This window comes from Melozone crissalis, unplaced genomic scaffold (genome assembly GCF_028551555.1).
Source record: "Melozone crissalis strain CALT ecotype California unplaced genomic scaffold, PUWL_Pcris_2 ptg000005l_1, whole genome shotgun sequence".
In the NCBI taxonomy this organism is placed as follows: domain Eukaryota; kingdom Metazoa; phylum Chordata; class Aves; order Passeriformes; family Passerellidae; genus Melozone; species Melozone crissalis.
In genome coordinates this window covers 45,058,110-45,078,085 of record NW_026535783.1, presented here as the reverse complement: position 1 = coordinate 45,078,085, position 19,976 = coordinate 45,058,110, and the positions used below count along the sequence as shown (strand labels likewise).

Here is a 19,976-nt window from a genome sequence, read left to right as displayed (position 1 = left end):
AAGACAATCACAAAGTAAGGATGTTGAGAGGAGATGGGGAATGGCTAAGATTACATTTATGGAAACTCTTTCAACTGCAGTACTACTATTAAAGCTTTTGTATCACCCCAAAAGTACTATTATGAGTTTCAGTAACCGTATTGCATGGATTCTCTTCCACACTGCATAGGAGAGTTGCCTGGCATTCTGATGGTGTAAAAATTGTGCTTGAGGTCAAAGCTATAACAACCCCATGACGGGTATATGACTTTTTTGGTATATTATGTTTTGAATCCCGTGGAATACAAATTCCTTTATATACAGATCAGGTAGAATAAGGTCATCTAATCTGGCTTTCCATTTCTGAGATATGCTCAACTACTTGTCAGCAGGAATATCTTTACTGATAAGACTTGTTTAAGTCATTGCCCTCCTTGCAGATGTTATCTTTAACAGTAAGCTGCCTTCCATGAGGTGAACATTTTTCCTGCAAGAAGATGGATAAACAAGCTGGTGGTTTAACAAATTTCTCTTCAATAATGGTTCATTTAATTCAGCAACAGCTTGGAGTTAGTTAAAATTGAAAAGAAGGGCTTCCTTTCTTAAAACAAGCCATCTGAAGCTCTTCAATCCCCATGGTTAAGAATACTAACAGTTTTTCTTTAAAGTGCAGAATACAGCATCATGGTTGTTTTTATAATGAAGCCACTGGAATTACTAAATGCCAACTTGTGCTATCTGCCTATTTAATGAGCAAAAAGTCAGGACACATAAAAATGCAATACAAATGAATAAAGCAAATTTGTTCTGCATTTTCAAACATTGATGATTTTGACACTGTCAATCTGCACGTCTGTAATGTTTAAAATCATGGCAATATGAGCCAGTGATGTTAACTGGTGCCTCTAGACATCATGTTTTCTAAGCACCTACCCTGTCATGTCTTCAAAATGGTCTTCTATTAAGTGAAACTCTTGAAAAATTGAACTTTCTTCTATGTAAAAGTCATGAAAAATTGACATTATTACTGGAGATTCCCATCAAAAAGCAGCAAGTTATGCTGGAGGCAGGAATAATCTTTCTCTCTTTTTCCTTAGACCACAAGAATTCAACTGCTACAGACCTTTGAAATTATATAGAAGTGATTTTAAATATAAGCAAAGGAAACCCCAATAATTTGCTTTTATATTTCCTCTGGTTCTGTGGGATTTTGCCTCCTGTATCTCAGATGAGCGAGGAAAACAGAAAAAATGTGTGTGTGCCAGCAACTACTTCATGAGAGAACTCTCACAGTGTGTATTTCCACTAGGTCACACCGACAATTTAGTGACCTGTATCTGTGAAACAATTTTTTCCACTTAGACAAATAGGTAATGTTTGAAAATATTCACCCAATTGGATTTATTGTGGGCATCAACACAAAGAACTAAATGTTTAGTTCCAAAAATGGCATTTTGTGAATACAAACATCTCTGATAATGGCTTCCATAATCCCATTTTCTCCAAAAAAGACATAATGAAATTGCATCCTCCAGATAGCCTTAGGCAGATGATATAAATTTATCAAGAAGACACAAGTACAGGTTGATTCCCTTCAAAATAACCTTCTATTCTCTCAAAGCAAAGGAAAACCTGAAATCCAACTTACTTTTTCCAGGTAGAATAAGTAAGGAAGACACTAATTTGTTTAAGTCCAGTCTGTCACTGGAAAGTTAACACATTTCTCTGTCATAAATAGATCTAATGGTAAGTATTTCTTTTTTGGTGTGTATATATCAACTGTATTAGTATGTTTCATGATTTAAGTAACTCAGTATTCCAATGCAAGTCTGTGAAATGACAATAATCTCTGTTATTTAATATTATTTAATGAGCAGAGAAATAAAGTTACTTAGTCTATGTTAGACTAGCATTAAAGCATATGGGGAACTGATCTGCAATTTCTTACAGCTCCCTCTGTCACTGACATTATAAAGAGTGTTGATTTCTTTTAATGAGATTCTTGCCAACAGCAGTCCAGATACAAATGCCAAATTTTAATAAAATCTTTACTTTTAAATACTGTGACAGTTTGCACAGTTGGTTATCAAAATAAGTACTTTAAAATCCCTGTGTGGCACAGTGGGCTTTTAATGTTTTATCCTGTTTAGTGGCTGACCGTTTGGATTTATTCTTCCTCCTCACAGGGGATATTCAATTGTCTTTTGATTATGCTTTAGAATGGATATTACTCTCTTACAGGCATCACTAATAGTTTAGCCTTAAATAAGACTGGCCCAACATATTGACCTCTTGGGTTTCCAGAGAAAGTGAGTACAAAGCAGTTAGAAGCAATACCTCGAAACAGTTACTGAAGTCAACTTCACCACACAACAACTCACAGCTCAGTTTCAGAAATAAAAGAGTTCCACAGCAGACACTTGCTGGTGGCATCTACACAGGTACAGTGCCTTGGTTTTTGTCCTTGTGGAATAACTGGTCATGTTGGCTCTGCCAGAGCACGGATGGTGTTGTAACAGTACAGATGGATTTGGAGATGAGAGGGACAGAGGACGTTTGCAATCACTCCAGCATTTACTCTTCTTTGAGTGCAACAATTTAGTCAAATGATTTCAATTACTGGGCGTGACAGCCACACAAGCCTAACTAGAGAAAAACTATAATGTACATTTTGGTAAGAATTTCCAACTTCCAGTAATTTCAGAAGGAGATATAGTTTTCCAGCATAACTAGAAAATTTAGGATGGTGCTGTCAGCTCACTGAACAAAATTTGGACCACCAAGATAAGGAGGTTTTTAAAATTTGAGAAGCAATAACATGTGACAGTAAAATGTTATATCGGGACCTTCAATGTGCTTAATGCTTTCTAAAAGAGGTTTATTAATATCATGCCAAATAAAATTAGTTCTGGTAAATTTAATTATTTAATTATTTGGCCCTTTACAGGTTTGATAGCTGTAGGTAAGCAGACTTGCCTAAATATTCTACTTCAATACAAAGTCTTGAGGGAACTTTTTTTAAAATACAAAATATTTGGGGACACTTTGATTACAGCTATGGCTTTTTGTTATAACTGTAATTTTGTGATCAGAGCTTTGTGAACTATGTCACACAATAATTCTTCCAACTTGAGACAGTCTTTTAATAGAAAATCAATTAAAACTATCAGGATATTTGCAGTGAAATTGGATTTGACTATCTCTGCTTGCAAGCATGTTTAAAGACTGATGCTAGGAGCCTGTTCTCCACTTTTCTTAAGCACAAATAGGCTAGAGAAGATATGAGTCGTATGATTCACATTTCAAATAGAATGAAAATCAGATCCAATGCATCTACAGTTCCTTTACAAAAATCTACACCCGAATCTCATTTGCCAAACAAAAGGTTCATATGCTCACTTGATACAATAATAACAATACTACCCAATTTTACCTGATGCTCACATTAAAAGCAGTGGTCTAGCTAACCATGAGGAAGTCTAATATTTCAGATGCTGACAGACAACTCTGAGTAGACACTCATGATATTCGTAGACATTACATCCTGCTGTTTTGCTTGAACAAGTATTATTCCACAGTGCCTACAGAAACAGAGGCTGACAGTATGTTTTCCTACCACAGAGACTGAAATGTTAGAAATCAAGTCTGAGAAACACCAAATATATATTAAAAGTTTATGTATGTTTAATCTTATATGAGTATTCAGTTTTGGACTCAGGAATTCAGATAAGAAATGAAGTATGAAAATGAGGATGCTAAGGTCACAGCTGCATGTATCTACTCTGCAGATATACTAGAGAGCTGAAAATATACTACATGAAAAATCAAATTATAATGTGCAAAGCTTGTCCAGCTTTTCTTATGAATGTAATTTGCTTTGCAGTTTTAAAATCTCAGTATATTAACCTTCATACTCACTCAGCCTCAAGGGCGGTGCAAAACAACAAAACAACACTCTATGTTGCAAAAATTGTAGCCAATAATGATCAAGGGGAAAATGAGGAAAAAGAGGAAAATGGTTCTCAAATAATCTAATGTATTTTGGCACAAATAGTTCAGAACTATAAAACTGTGCTACCCAGATGCTAGATCTGAATGAAGTCAATCATTCCTACAGAAAGATCCCATTTATTTAAAAATAACTTCATCTGATTTTTTATTATTGCTTGTAGAAAGTATATCTCTGGGTTTTCTTAATAATAGTAAAAATTCTAAAACCCCCAAACACAGAAAAAAGAAAGAAGTAAACATTTTCTTTTATACTTATGGTAACAAATGTAATGTTATGTTGACTTACCCTTGCATCTGTAACCTTGAATTCCCTCAGAATATACTGTGGCATGTTGTACTCTGCCATTGGATCTACCACAAAATACTGGTATCTGGCTGAGCGCTCTGCAGGCCAGTACTGGTGGCATTTTTCCTATGAAATAACAAAGTAAAATACATTTCCTATTATTTGAGAGCACTACCATAAACTGGTATAAACCCTTTTTTACTCAGCTAAGTATAATATTCATGGAACGTGCCAATAGTGACAGGAACATGGACTGCTTGTGTTGGTGTAGAGTAAGAAGTTATCTTTAATACTGCATTGCAAAGGGTTTCTCATTGATTGCTGTCTATCTGAACTTGCTTATACTTCTGCTCAGTTTTATTATCTATCAGCGACAAGAGCTATCCTTAATCTAATTTTCAATGGTGAATTTTTATCTCAATTTAAATCTTGATACCACCTTCAGTTTTCTTCCTTTTTGCTTGTTGGAGCAAGTCCCCCCGGCCTCAGTCACTACTCTATCCTCAGTCACTACTCATCCACTAGCCATGTCCTGAATAATCTCTTTTCTCTCAGACACATGGTCTAACTCAGATTTCACTTATCAGATGCCAGCTTTCTCTTGATGTAATCCTGTCCAGACAGCAGACTACTTCATTCCTTCCAGCAGGCAGAGTACCAATGAAATGAGTTTAGAACTGCAAACTGGGGGATGAAACTTTCATGTGCAGCACAGAACACACAGAAGACATTCCAATCTAAAAAATACCACACTTTCTTTTAACATTGTTACAATGAGATGCTGCAAAAGTGAAGTTTCCAAAAGAGAGATCTTTCTTTTTCAATAGACAACAATGGTCTCTCTTGCTCAATCTCAATGTGTCCCACACAAACACACCATGTCTAGATTGGAAAAATTTACATCTATGACCAGGAAGGCCACTCCTGTTTCAAAAGAAGAAGGAACCAAAATTCTTATCTTTAGATATCCCTAAGAATTAAATATTTTAATGAAAAGAGCTGCTGCAACCAACATTTTAGTAAAGGAATATTAGAGCAGTACTTACTCTGCCCATTTCTCGTAGCTTAGTGAGCATGACCACAATTGTAGAGTTATGCTCCCAGAGCATTCTCCAGAAGTCTTCAGTTGTTTCTGCTAAAGGACCCTGTGTAGCTATGTAAGCTTTTTGTTGTCTATGTTAACAAAAATAAACAAACAAACAAACAAACAAAAGTAGATTAACAGTATTATTTACAGTATTATTTTGGATCTATACTCATGTTCTTTGCTTATATGAAAACATTATCTGGAGGGAAAATGTATATACTGTTAATAATGAGCACATTAAAACCTTATTATGATTGTTTAATCAAACGATGGCTTTTTATTTTTAGAACTTTGAGAGGAAAATTACTCTGTTAATATTATGATGTATGACTTTATCATTATTATTTAAATTTTAATGCAATTCTAATTGCTCAATTTTGTGTGCTGTAAAAAGCACTTAAGAAACACTTAGTTGTGCTGGTTCATTTTATAGAAATAACTGTCTAGCAATCTATTAAGTTTAGGAATTATAGCATCAAGCAGTTTCTTTATTAACTTCATTTCAACAGTCTGATGCCTCCAGCAAAAGTAAGGCAGGAAGAAAATTTGGGAATGGAGTGTGAATTTCCAGGCCCTAATATCCTACTGGGGAAAGCTACCACCAAAATGTTAAAAGATTGCATCAACAGCTTTATAAGATGATGACCAGTTTGTGTTGCTCTTGCTTCTTCCAAGCAACAGCAATACCTTTGTGGGTGATAGTGGAGATGAAGTTTATTTTCAATTATGAGCTGAGGCTCAGAAAATTCACTCTGTGGATACGGATACTCAGGCACACCTAAACTATGGCAAACACAGGCAAATAATGCCATTTCCCTTTCATGTCTTTTTCAACCAGCTGCTCTAAGTCAGCTGAGGGCATACTGCTCCATGTTGTCATGAAGAGGCCAGTGGGCTGCACATCTGTTTATATACAAAAGGCCTTCCTTGGTTAGATCGAGTCCTAGGCAGTGTCCCAAGACTGTAGGTTATCACCTTGACACACAGAGTGTATCTCCTGTATCTTATTTCTAGATATCCTTTTAAGCAGAAAAACTGTGAACAAATAGGGGTCCAAATCATGAGCATGCTTGAAGTCTCATTAACTTTCAGCATGTAAAGCATACTGAGAGCTCTCAGTGGCTTAAACACAGGTTAAAATATAATATTTAAGATTCTATGTAATTTACAAAATTTTTCTATATTACATGGGGAAAAAATATAAACCCTTTACTAAATTTTTAAAAAACATCCAATCAAATAAGCCCTGAACAGACAAAAAAATTACTGGATTTCTATACTGTTCTGTTTTTTTCAAAATAATTACATAAACAATTTTGTAAACTTTTAAAACAGTAAAGATAAGAACACAACAGGATTTGTACCTGTATCCATCAATGAAACTGGCATTAATATAATCAGAGCCTTCTACTCCTCGGATAGGCTGCAAGCATACCCTTGTGGATTCATATGGCATAATATTGACAAGGCGATTTTTGAATTTATTACATGGAAGATTGGCACTGATGAATCTTGAAGTGTGAGCCTTAGAGCTAGCAAGACGCTGTTGAAAACAAGTTAAAAGAATTAAGGCCAGGTATAACAAAGACAAGTGACACTATCAGGTTTTATAATTTCTGCTTAGTAGCCATTAATGAATAATTTCAACTTCAGATGCTTACTCTTCCATATTCTATTGCATTACCCAAATATTTGTAAAGCTTCTTTAACACCTTTTCAAAGTACAATGTCTGCTCCATTAGTGCATTTGGACAAATTCTGGGATTAAATCACTACACAAACACATATTTCAAGATATAGTAACAATAAAGGAACAGCATGGTTAAATGAACCTCAACTGAATGGTTCTTATCCAGACATTTAATTTAAAATTTTAGTCTAAGGGTGTCTTTTATCTTCTGATTACTGGAAACAAGTGGTGAAGAGCAGAGCAGCTTCAGTGTTAGACCATTTGGTTTTGGTTACCCACAACATAAAATGCCAGTACCTTGAATTCCAGTTCCATTCCTGTGACATTCTCGCCTGTTTCTATCTGTGTCAGCTTCTGGATATATGCATACAGGTTTCTGGCTGGCACTTCGGTATTTCCACATGTCACTGCTTCCAGCAGTGCATCATGGATAAAGATGTATTGGTCCTCAGTTTGAACCATGTAATTCCTCTGTGCTCTCATTAGAGTTACGTGGCCATAAATATCTACAGTCTTTTCATGCTTTATTCTCTCCAACATGGCATCTATCACAATGAAACAGCCAGTCCTGCCGACTCCAGCACTAAAAGAAATGAACACGGGAGAGAAAACATGGACTGTGTCATTCACTGTGCTTACTTTTACATCATTCAAGATTTAAACTTTTGTAATGCTGATTTAAATACCACATGTTTCTGAATGTGAACACCAGCTTTTATGAAAGAGGTTGGTGCCCTGAAATAAGTAAACTCCTTAAATATCAATTAAAAGCAATTGAGAACACAGAATGCTTTTATATGACACCTTTGTAACTTGCAGTTTCAGGTTTGACTGTAACAGAAAAAAACCACATTGCAACATGTTCTCAAGATTTATGTGCTTAAAAATGGAAATTACTGGAGATGATAAATACTCTAAGAATTCAAGCTTTATTTATAGCATGATTTCTAAGTCATTAAACGTGCTATTGTTGCTATTCTCTTTACAGAGGTAAATTTGTTGGCAAACAATAATCTAACAGAAAATGTGTCTTACATATTTCTATCATACTTTGCTGGTCAACTTTCCACCCATCTCCAACCCTGCTGATGGGGGTTCTATTAACACAGTTTGTTCTGTCCTCTGCTGTTTCCCTTGGCTAGGACATACTGTTAGTCCTTGCAATGCAGACCCATGACTAGAGAGCTGTGCTAGCTGTAGGCTGGGGAAAATCCAACTGTTTGGATGCCAACTGCAGTGAACCAAATCAGAACGCCTTTTTGTATGATTGAACCTAATGAAGTCTTGTTGCAACTACTTGCATCATGTAGCTAAACTAAACTGAAGTTTAAAATGTGATGGGATTCATACATTGTTTTTCTGTCCAGGATCACATCATGCCTGCAACAATGAATTATAGTTCCAGACTTTCTAAATGCCTAAGTTTTTTCAGTTAGTGACTGAAAATGAAACATATAGTATAGTAAACAACAGTTTATAAACCCTCAAGACACTGAGATTAGCTAAATTAAGAATATTTAAGAACACTATGAACTGCAATCTTTTGAGTATAAATAGAAAGAGACAAAAATAATTATAATCAAGCTCCTAAAGGACAACTATAAAGCCAAAACTTCTCACAGTTTCTCTATTTTCAAGAGATATTAAATATTCTAAGTCCATCCTGAAACTGATAGGCAAGGTCAAACATTTATTTTTCCTATTTATTTATTTATTCTTTCTTATTTCTTAAGAATCTTTGACAATTACCAGTAAAACTGATTTTCCTTATAACCACATCAGAAGGAAGTACAAAATAGAAAGATATTTTATCCAACAAAAGGCACATTGTCTTTCTAAGACAGCAGATTTACATATTGTTAATCACGTGTTCTTGCCAAGGATTACTCCTCCAAGCAGCAGATTCCCTTCAAACAGCTGAGGACTTTTGCTAATAGACCAAACACATCCATCTCAACTTTCTTAGATGCCACTCTGACAAGAATTAACCTGTATTCTGAGTTAAAGAAAATTTACCTTTCCGTGATATTCATCAGTGGGAATTGTAGAGAAGGAAAAAAAAAAAAAAAAGAAACAAAATTATAGTTATCCTAGTTCATTTACCTTGTATAATAAAAGCTCTGCATTCCAGGAAAACCCGTTGACATTAACATTGCTAAAAATCATGGAGAAAACCTTAAAAAGTTATCTCACTGTTGTGATTTTCTTTGGGCTTTTTTTTGTTCTTGTAATGGAAACCAACAGAAGTAACACACGTTTGTATGTCAGATTGGTTTATATAATATTTAAACCGTTCCTTCAATAATTACTCTTCAATTTCAGAACAAATTGCTGTTCCAACATCATGTTTATAACTGGATATGCCATTTTTCAGATGGAACATCAAAAAGGTCCCTGGTACCTGCAGACCACAACTGCAAAATCCCAAGCCAGTTAAAAACTTGTGCCTTCAGCTGGAATGAACAATTTTCAGTTCTTCTTTTCATGTATTTTATTATAATTTATATATTTATTTTTTCCATGAGCAAACTCAAACAGTAATAGCTATTAGTATACTCTAGCACGGAAGATATTTGCCAGCCTACAGAAATATGCAGAAGTTGTGAAGATCATGAAAGCAGATCCAAACACATTATTATGCACTAATTTCATGGTAAGGATGAAGGGGTGACACGCTACATGTATGGAGGCATTTGGGCTCCTGACACAGATCTCTCTGGACCATTTTATGCAGTGAGATTTTTTACTCTTTTAAGGTGTTCACTACATTCTAGTTCTGCCCAATAGACTGATGTAAGTCTACCAAACTACTCTTCTGACTTTCCACATAAAAACAGAACCAGTGCTATGAAGGTGTTAACTCTTTGAAATGTGCCCTTCCTGCCCCCAATACCTTCTAATTTCAAACTACAATAGCTTATTATATAAAAGAAACTATCCTGCCCTAATTTTTTATCCCATTTCTCTTTCTCTTCCACTATTACACAGCCTTCTCAATATACTATGATACACTGCTGGGAAGCCACACAGTTTGAATCTTCACTAATAAGCCACTGAAATATATATAAAAAAACAAATCTCTGTCTTTCATCTGCTAACCATGATAATTCAGCTAATAAGAATAATTTCACAAATAGTTTCTACTTTTGTTATTGGCTTTCTTGCCCTTTTGGTTTGCATCTTCTGGTGTTGCTGTCAAAATTAGAATTTTTGTTTCAGTTAGTGAAAGAACTACTACATTTTCAATTTGAAAACCTAGATATATGCTAAATAGACATGCCTATTGGGAAACTGTTGCTGCTTCAAATATTGTCATTTACAGTATTATAACATTTGCTTTCAATTTCTAAAATCACGACTGACTCAGTCCCATGAGCTGAAACATGCTTAATGTCCTGTGATGTAATACAGCTACAATAGCTACAATTCAAAAAAGGAAAATGAAGAGGCATAAGGGGGACATTCTGAATTCAAATCACTGCATGGATGTGTTAAAGGTTGGCTTTTGTGATTAATTTGTAGCTGTTTAAATGATGACCCTTTACTGATACTTCAGTGATTTGGCAAAGGAAGGCAGTGTAATTACCAGTATTCACAGATCATTTAATTGGAAGCAAAGACAGTAAAATATGGAACAAAAATCATGTAGGACATCTTTGACTCATATCAGGGGAAAATTTTATTGAATATTACTGTTTCAGACTGAATGAAGCCTGCATTTATAAACTGAAAGTACATTAAATTGGTTGTGATATGGGAAATATATAAAAAGATCTGGATTTTACTGAGGAACTTCTAATGATTGATTAGATTCTGATCCCATAGAAATTCTGTAGTACTTCTGACAAGAGCGATATTTAGATTATTTTCCCATTTTGTGGTTAGCAAATTAGAACAGAGCAGAAAATCACCCCCCTGGAGAGGAAGCAGAAAAAAAAGGCCCTTATAAAACCACTGAACATCCTTTTGAAAAGAAACATCTGATCAAAATAACATAAAGACCTTGTGCAAAGACGTAAATTGAAATTTCATTTTAGAAGAGATGTTGGATTGCTTCAAGAATAATACAGCAGCTTAAAAGAGACCTTTGAGAATGTATTGGCAGTTTATTGAAGTGTACGGTGACTTTCTTTCCCTCTCACTGTGGTTATGGTTGGATACCAGACAACAAGAATGGTATTCAGCACTTTCTTAGATGCAGTGCTTTACCAAAGACTTCACTGACTGAATTTTCTTTATCCCTAGGCTATGCATGGAGGCAACCATATTTATCACTGAAGTCACTTAAAATGTCTGAAAAAGAACATGGAATAAAGAAATTGGAAAACAGGAGAATATTTCACTACAAGCAGATACGGCTCAGTCTAGAACTCTCCCTAGTTTTCATAGGTAGTAGACCAAAAACATGGGATAGTTACAACTCAAAATCCAGTCAGATTTCTTTCTTCCTTTAAGAAAGGAAGCATTTTAATAAGATTTTTCATTTTAGTCATACATTCTCAGAATTCTACTATTACCATAAATTCTTCAAATATAACTGCCCCAGATTCAAGCTCACATTTTTTTGTAATATGCACCTGCAAAAGTATAATAATGTTCAGGAAGTAAATTTGTTCTTCATCTAATCCCAAGTACAGCTCTGGAGAGATCAAGGATAAGGAGCTGTCTTATGAGAATGTAACTGGAACACAAACAAACCCTCAAATATTAAGACACAGAGAATCAAAACTTCTAAAAATTTCTCTAACAACTCCCATGTATAGGAAATAATTGTTTACTAAAATAATTTTAAAAGGTGAATTTTTCCATGCAAGCTAAAAATGTAGCATTTGTAATGTTCAACAAAACAAAAAATTTAAGAGACCCTTCTAACAATGACATTCCATTACAGCAGTTCAAATCCTCTCATCGGTCATAAATTAATGTTACATACAGAAGATGAAACAAAAATTATTTGTTCTTTACTTGCCAAATAATAACTGGGATCATGAAATGAAATTATGAGACTTTCAAACAAACAGGAAGTAATTTTTAAAGTAGTACATAATTAAATTGTGAAACACATTGTTACAGAATGTCATGCACGACAAAAAAAAAATCAGAGGAAAGGATCAATTAAGGGTTATTAACCAGCATGTTACAGACACAACTTCCCCTACAGAAATCCTTTTATTAGATTTTGCTGGAATTTGGATAGGGATTCTGAAAAATAACATTCTAGACATGTTCTGGGAGAGAAACTGAAATGCACTGACTAAATTTGGTGCCATGATCCTACATATTTATAAAAGGCATAACCATTCAATTTCCCAGCTGTAAAGCAGATCATCTTAGAGCTCTTCTTTTGAATCAACACTTCAGCCACCAGGTACTTGACACCTTTGTTAACTATACCATTGAAAAGTCACACTCTTAATTATGATACTTGCTTCTTCTTTCTTGAAAGGGACAAATTATCATAATTGTTCTACCTGCTTCTTTCCTGAAATCATGAACTGTTGGTGAAAAAAATCTCTTGTTGTCCTGCTTATGAGATGGAATAGCAGAAATTGTACATAACTGAGAAGTTCATTGACCTTATTTCATCTCTCTTATTTTTCTCATCATAGTTTTCCTTCAGAATTGATTTTTGATTCTATATAACAATACATGCCATAATCCTGCTTTTCATAGAGGATTTTTACATATACACCTTGCTTAATCACTGTATTATCTGATTTCTTCAATTACTCAGTCATATAAAGAAAAGACATTAAAATCAACTTTATTTCTCTGTACTATTTTATCTGTTTACAAGGATTTATTGTGATTTTTTTATTTCAAAATTAATTCAGTTCTCCTATATTCTCCTTATCTTCCTACTTCTCTAAATACAATCTTATATATGAATTTACTAATTTCTGTATTTATCATCAGAGTAACTATCCTAAATATATCTTCTCTGTGATATATGTTGAGTTTCAGTGTATACTATACATTTTTGCAATGTACAATGCCTTCGTGATATTATGCATTCCACTAAAGAAAGAATGTTTTAAAATTGACTGAAATAGAGTTTAGAAAAAGAAAGTATTTTAAGGTTAATTTTAGAAACACATCTTACTGTGACTTGTTACCTTCAATTAAAGATAGATCTATGCCTGAACAGCTGTAGTAAATACAAAAAAAATGCAATTTCTGAGTAATTTAGCAGAGGAAGTACACTGTGATCCTACAGTCAATATACAAAAGTGAAGATTACAGAACAGCAGAGAAATCAATGGACAGAAATTATGCTGCTTGCTGCTAACAATTATTTGTTCCTTCCTTTGCAGTTAACCTGCTTTGCATTCTCAGGGCGGAATGTTTTGAGAAGTAGCTTCATACTTTTGAATATTTCTTTCTGTGCTTTGATTACATTTTCATGGAGAAGAGCTATCAGCCTATCAGTGCGAGTAGCAGAAGGTGAACTGGTGCTATCTGGATAGCTGGAAGACCTTGAAAGTACTTGCCAGCCACTACAATTATTCCGTTCCAGAGTCCTCTGGACCCTTCCCTGATTCTAGGTGTTTTGTATTCCTATTGTGGACAACAATTTCTTCTTTTCTTAACAGCAGCTTCCCTTGGGATTTTTTCTGGTTGGATTTATGACTGATGGAACAGTGAAATGGTCTGAGGTTGTCACCCAGACATAGGACTTCATCAGGTAAGCACAAAGTAAAAGAAAGATGTTATCACCAGAACTCTTTACTCCACACTGGCTTTTTTGTTCTCTTTTGGTTTTGCAATACCAACCACAATTCAAAGCCCTAAATGAATCTGTGAATAAACTTTTTTAAAACATTTTCTCACTCCCTTCCTCCACTTTCCTCTACTCTGAAAACTTGAAATAACCAGCAATTTAGTCCTGAATCTTGAAGCTGATATGACCTTGAAGTAGTAGACCTATTGTTTCGGATCTCTATCTCAGAATGTCTCTTCCTTTTCAATAGAAAACTGATACACCTAGAGGATACATTCAGAGCATGAGACAAACTTGATGCTGTCACCTCTAGATCTGGTTTAAAATGAATTGGTTGCAAGACAGTATTAATGCAGTGAGATGCTACGCAGTAGAAAACAGTTTAAAAAGTTGAGGCTTCTCTGATGAGCTCATATGAAGACTAGTCTTTTTTTTTTTTAGATGAAGCAGTGAAAAAAATAAATACCCTTTGTAATATTTGACAATACTCCACTGACCGCTGAAGAGCTTGGTACTCATTACAACAATTCTTAACCTCTGAAATCTTAATACCATCATGAATTCTCTGTAACACAGAAAATCAGGTTGTGAAAGGTCAATACCACAAAGCATTTCACATTTATTAATCACAACTTGTCATTTAGAGGTTAGACACTAATCTCTTCCTTTTTTTTCAGGATTTTGAACTTAGGTGCAAAAATTTTGGGCAAGTTAGAATGGAAATAATGGGAGTTTTAGCATAGAAGTTTCAAGATAGCTGTAAAACAAGCTTGGATAGTGTTATGATGTTTTTAAAATTCAGGTGACAAAAAAATAGACATCACAATGCAGAATTTACTTGGAGCAGCAGTCACTGAGAAAATCTGATAAGTGATGAAACCCTGAATTAAGTCTAAAAGTATAAAAAAATGAAGAAAGATTAAAATTCAGGGCAGAATACTGATTGGAAAGCCTCCATGAAAAGATAACAGGACTATTTTTAAAGCTGCATTTTACTTCTAGAGACGTGGAGAGAGGATTTAAAGAGACTTTCATGCTGATTACTTTAGATAAAAATACAGCCTGTTCGAAGTTAGCCAAACACACTGGGTAGCCAAGTTGATGCAATGTGTTCCAGCATACTCTGTGTCTATGGATATTCCGGAATTTAATGTAGGTACAGCTGGGAAATCTCAGAGATACCCCTTTCCAGAATTCAGCTATTGGGTTATAAAAATATTTTCACATTTCCTGCAGATGGCTGGATTATTTTCTTCACTCATAATTTTAATTCAGAATTCATTACGGACAGCTGCTGGCTCTGATAGAACCTAATTGCTCTTTTACTAGACTCAGCTGCAAGCAGTCAGATTTCCTTTTCCTTTGTAGAGTATATTATATATAAACATGGGTGGGGAGAAAAATAACCAATTAACTAAATACATATGGATAAAATGACTCACTAAGAGTGCTGATCAAATAATGTATCAAACTACAGCTTAGGTCAAAGGAAATTACAGGCCTTGTAGGACATGATAATATATATATGGAAATAATTATCAGCAGCAACATATTTGTAATTTGAGATAACACATGGAAAAGGCATTGCATTTGTTAAAAAAATCTTACAGACAATTATTACATTTTAATGAGGGGCAGGTTATTTTGCCCAGCAAAAAGTCATCAGTCTTCAGCAGAACTGCTCAATTGAAGCCATTTGTTGGCCAAATCAAAGTCAGGCCTCAGTATGTCCCCTGGGAAACTTAGAATAAAATGTGACATAATCATGGAACTATTTTTACTGCCCTACCTCTTATTAAAAAAAAAAAAAAAAGAAAAGAAAAAAAATACCCAGAGAATAGTCACTTTTACTCAGGCTACCAAAAAAAGAGTATATCACAAAAGGAGGGAACAGAGACAACCAGCAAAAATGTCAAGAATGTGAGAACTCCCTTCCATCTCCCTCCACACAAGAAATACTGGAATGGGTTACAATATTTTGATGGATATGAACTCAAGAAAATTTGTAGACATGTAAAACATGAAAAAAAAATTTTGACCCTTTTATCCAAAGACATTTAGTGAAATAAAGAGACACACTCAAATTAAAAGTAAACAAATATCTTCCAATGTGACATGAGTGAAACTACTTTAAAAAGGAAAAGGATAGTTAATACTGCCTGGTTTTGTTCTTTGAAATGCGTGTACAATCATGAATATAAGCAAAAAAGTATCCACCAGTTTCTCTAGGTAGCTAGAGGAATAAAGGGGAAAATTGAAATCCTCATGAAGCAAGGCTGAACTAGTCACTAAATGCTTGCTGCTGGAGAGGAAACTTTACTGAAATATTGTTGACATTGGAGTTTTGTACTTTCCCCTTAAAATTTCTAACATTTGCCATTGTCAGAGAGAGGATACTGGTCTAGACAGAACACTGATTCTATCTAGTAATAGCATTCGCTCTTTTCCTTTACAGATTTCTGACTGCTACCAGAAACAAATCTTGCCCTATGCAGTCACAGCAGCTTTTTAGGATTTCAAAAGATAATCCAGCCCTGAGTCACACCAGTGGGGAGTATAATCCCTGAACCATAGGCTAAGTGCCAACCAAATATGGCTTTATACACATATGACGGATTTAATCAAAGAGATCACAAGTAGGTGTTTTTCATTATTTGAATCTGCATGACAAAATATTCCTATTACTTGTTATTTACACGTTTTTGAATTTTAATAATGTTTTCAGTGATAATTTCTGAGTTTTAATGCTTATAAACAATAGAAGCATAGTACATACAGCAACTACAGTTCAGGTTTTAGGAAAGGCTTGTTTGCTATGAAGAACTGGTGTCTAACTGAAGACAAAACTTGAAGGGGGATCAGCATCAGTTTGCTTGTGTTTGACACATCATGGAAGATTTACAGATAATATAGCACAGTATTTTCCTACTCTAAGAAAAAAATCTATCAAGGCCAATTTTATAGGACCCTCCGTACCATCACATTAACTATGGTGTGCTAGTTCTTATCATGTTCATACTCCCAGGTTTTCATAAGCAAGGGCCTAAATTTAATGAAAAAAAATTAGATACCTAAGCTCATAAGAACACTGCTAAGTTAGAAGATGAGTTGGGAAATACTATCTTTGCTATCAAGATGATTCTAACTAGTTACACTCATATTTGAAACAGAGAAAAGCCAGCATGACCCATCCATCTCTCTCTCTCTCAATCAGCATACAGGTGGAGACACTACCTCTTGTCTGTGTGCTCACATGAACGTATCCCAATAATTACATGAGAGGTCTTGCATGTTCAGCATAAAATATCCAGAGTATTCAACTGCAAGGTTTCTGTAATCTGCATTTTCATGACCTTGAGAGTTTTATGGTGAAAATATGAAGGCAAATCCAAACTCCCCTCTACCTGTGCCATCTCCTGTCCATGTGTGTAATACCATTCATTATAAAATTACCAAGGAGTGTCTTGCTATACCAATTTCTTCCATTTAGCCTTTATCAACTTTTCTTCTAGACTCTTTCTCTTTTTCCAGTAGATTCTGCAACTCTAACAATTGATCAAAGACAGAGAAACCATCCAAGGCATAAACACTGCAAGCCTCATCCTGTATATATATATGTTGAAATGAAATAACTTCTAAGAATAAAGGTATGTGTAGAAATGAAACTAATGCCAGTCAGTTTTTCTGACTCCATAGTGAGAGTTGCTGAGACTATTAATACAGATGAAATATAAGGAAAACCATGGACATTAACTTATTCCTATATTTTTATATTAGGAGGAACTAAATATCCTAAGCAGGATCACCAACTATACATCTTTTCAATATGAGATTCTTATAGCAATCTTATCCCTCTCTGTTTTCTATTAGTGAACAATGACTATGAAAAAAACCAATATTTATGAGACCTACTGTGATCCACAGCTAACAGCTGAAGAGTAAATAGCGTTACAGTGTTTTTGTACAGGATGACACCCAGCACAGTTTAATACACAGTAGCAATTCAATAACTTCTGGATGAAGACATGTGGGTAAAATAGAGAAAATTTAAAATATTTATGATATTAAAATATTTGTCATACTAAAATGTTTTCACTGTCTTTTCCTCTCTGGAGCTTTCAGCTGTCCAAGGAAGTTAGGAAGGGTCCTGGATTGTTCTCAGGAGAGGGAAAGGGAAGAGATGAGGAAGATTCTAGTATTTTTCAATCTCACTTGTGTTGTTTTTGAATATGTACTGGGGAGGTTTTTTCCCTACCGTGAAAAAGGATAGGCAGTCATCTGCAACCTACTCACTGCAAGGATTAAAAAATGAGCACTTGTAAGGCCTATGGCAAAAGAAGCAGTTCAAACTATACAGAAATGAAATAAAATAATCCACTGGAAAATCATTGCCTTTGATAAGTATATTTTTTTCTTAAACATTCTATTTTTTATTCAAATACACTGAACAAGAATTCTACTTTAGGAAATAGAATATCATATGGTGTTTTGTTATTTTTTGAAAATTATCTTGTTTTTCACTCTGCTAACTGGTTACGTTAGTGTAGTCAGACATAGATTTACTTAAAACTGTCACATTCCTCTAAACCGCCAAGTCTTTCTGTTAGCAATAGCAGCATTAGCAGTACCTGCCAAAGCTTGAAAAAGGGTCTTAGAGATATGCCCCTTGGTGCTGGTATTAAAGAAAGACTCAAACATATGGGACCGCACTAACATGTTAAGCTTTTAGGTAGTGTTACTGAACCAGCTACTGAAGTTTCTGTGATGTTTTGAAAACATAGTGGCACAAAATTCCAAACACCCTCCAGTACTGGTTTATGTGAGCTGATTAGCACCTGTTTGCCTGCACTAATCCAACTTCAAACAAAAACGTGTTTTCCCTGCTATCATTAGACCACACATTAGTGTCTCACCAATGCAGAATCCTAGGATTTAAGCATGCATTTTTTCATTAAAGAAACAATTTTTTCTTGATCAGCTCTGCAAATTAGGGCAAGTCATGCCGAAAGACCAGTGGGATTGCAGCATTACTCAACTTCTGTAGAAAGGGACTGAAAGGGTAATCTTAAAATATAACTGTAAATAAAAAAAAAAAATCTATGGGCATCAATTATTTCAGCCACCACAGAAAAATTTTCAGAAAAGTTACTCTAAATAAACCAACCAAGATTTTAACCCATTGTGCAAAGTACCTACAAGTAAGAGTAAGTACTTAAACAAATAAGGGAGTGATAAATTTCCTTTGTGGATTTTTTTTTCTGTTGTTTTTGGGTTATGGGTTTTTTGTTTGTTTGTTTGTTTGTTTTTTTGCATTCAACTTTAATTTATCTGCTTTTCTCTTTCAAATCTCACACTAAGAATAAGGATCATGGAACATTTAGCTCAACATTGACTGAGGCTCTACTGAACTGCCTTCCCTAGTAGATATAGACAGAAAACTTAATCTTTTTTCTAGGGAAAAGAGTAGAGTGGAATTATGCATTTACGTTATGACAACTACACCATTCATCGAGGTAGTTCTTACAAAATATCTGATTACTTAAATTTAAAAATCTGCATTTACATTAGGCCTTGATGTTTCCCTTGGTGTTCCATAATTCTTTCAGCAATGATCTATTGCTGAAAGAATTATCTTTTTCCCCTTAAAATTAACATACCTGTTAATTTTGTGAATATGTTTTAGCTACCTTTTCCAGTAAAAATCCTGCCAACCTTTCTGCACAAGTGTGCTGGTTTTGGCTGGACTACAACTTATTTTCCACCCAGACTTCTTGCCTCTGTTTCAGTGTGTGGTGCAGGAGCTCAGGGAAGGTGGGTGTGCATGGAAGGTTGGGAGGAGACACAGGTAACTCAAACTGACCAAAAGGGATGTTCCAGACCATATGGCATCATGTTTAACATATAAAGAGGGGTGAAGAAGAACGAAGGGAGAGACTTTTGGATTGATGGCATTTGTTTTCCCAGGTCATCATTATGAGTGATGCTCTCCTGGAGATGGCTGAACACCTGCCTGCTCATGGGAAGCACTGAATAAATGACTGAATTCCTTGTTTTGCTTTGCTTGTGTGTGCAGCGTTTTCTTTCCCTACTAAACTGCTTTTATCTCAGCCCATGAGTTTTCCAGCTTTTACTCTTTTGATTCTCTTCCCATCCCTCTGCTATGGGAGTGAGTAAGCAGTTGTGTGGGGCTTGGCTGCTGGCA

At 34.9% G+C, this 19,976-nt stretch overlaps 1 protein-coding gene across 22 annotated transcripts in view; it reads right to left on the bottom strand.

The window, feature by feature from the left end:
- Positions 1 to 19,976, bottom strand: part of PTPRD (protein tyrosine phosphatase receptor type D) — a 1,150,230-nt gene that overhangs the window by 7,622 nt on the left and 1,122,632 nt on the right. For all 22 annotated transcript variants that reach the window (XM_054282388.1, XM_054282398.1, XM_054282418.1 and 19 more), the window contains 4 exons: positions 7,351 to 7,636; positions 6,728 to 6,906; positions 5,323 to 5,449; positions 4,277 to 4,402 (listed from right to left, as the gene is read on the bottom strand). In XM_054282388.1, coding sequence (XP_054138363.1) covers positions 4,277 to 4,402; positions 5,323 to 5,449; positions 6,728 to 6,906; positions 7,351 to 7,636 — 718 coding nt within the window. The remainder of the gene's footprint in view (positions 1 to 4,276; positions 4,403 to 5,322; positions 5,450 to 6,727; positions 6,907 to 7,350; positions 7,637 to 19,976) is intronic.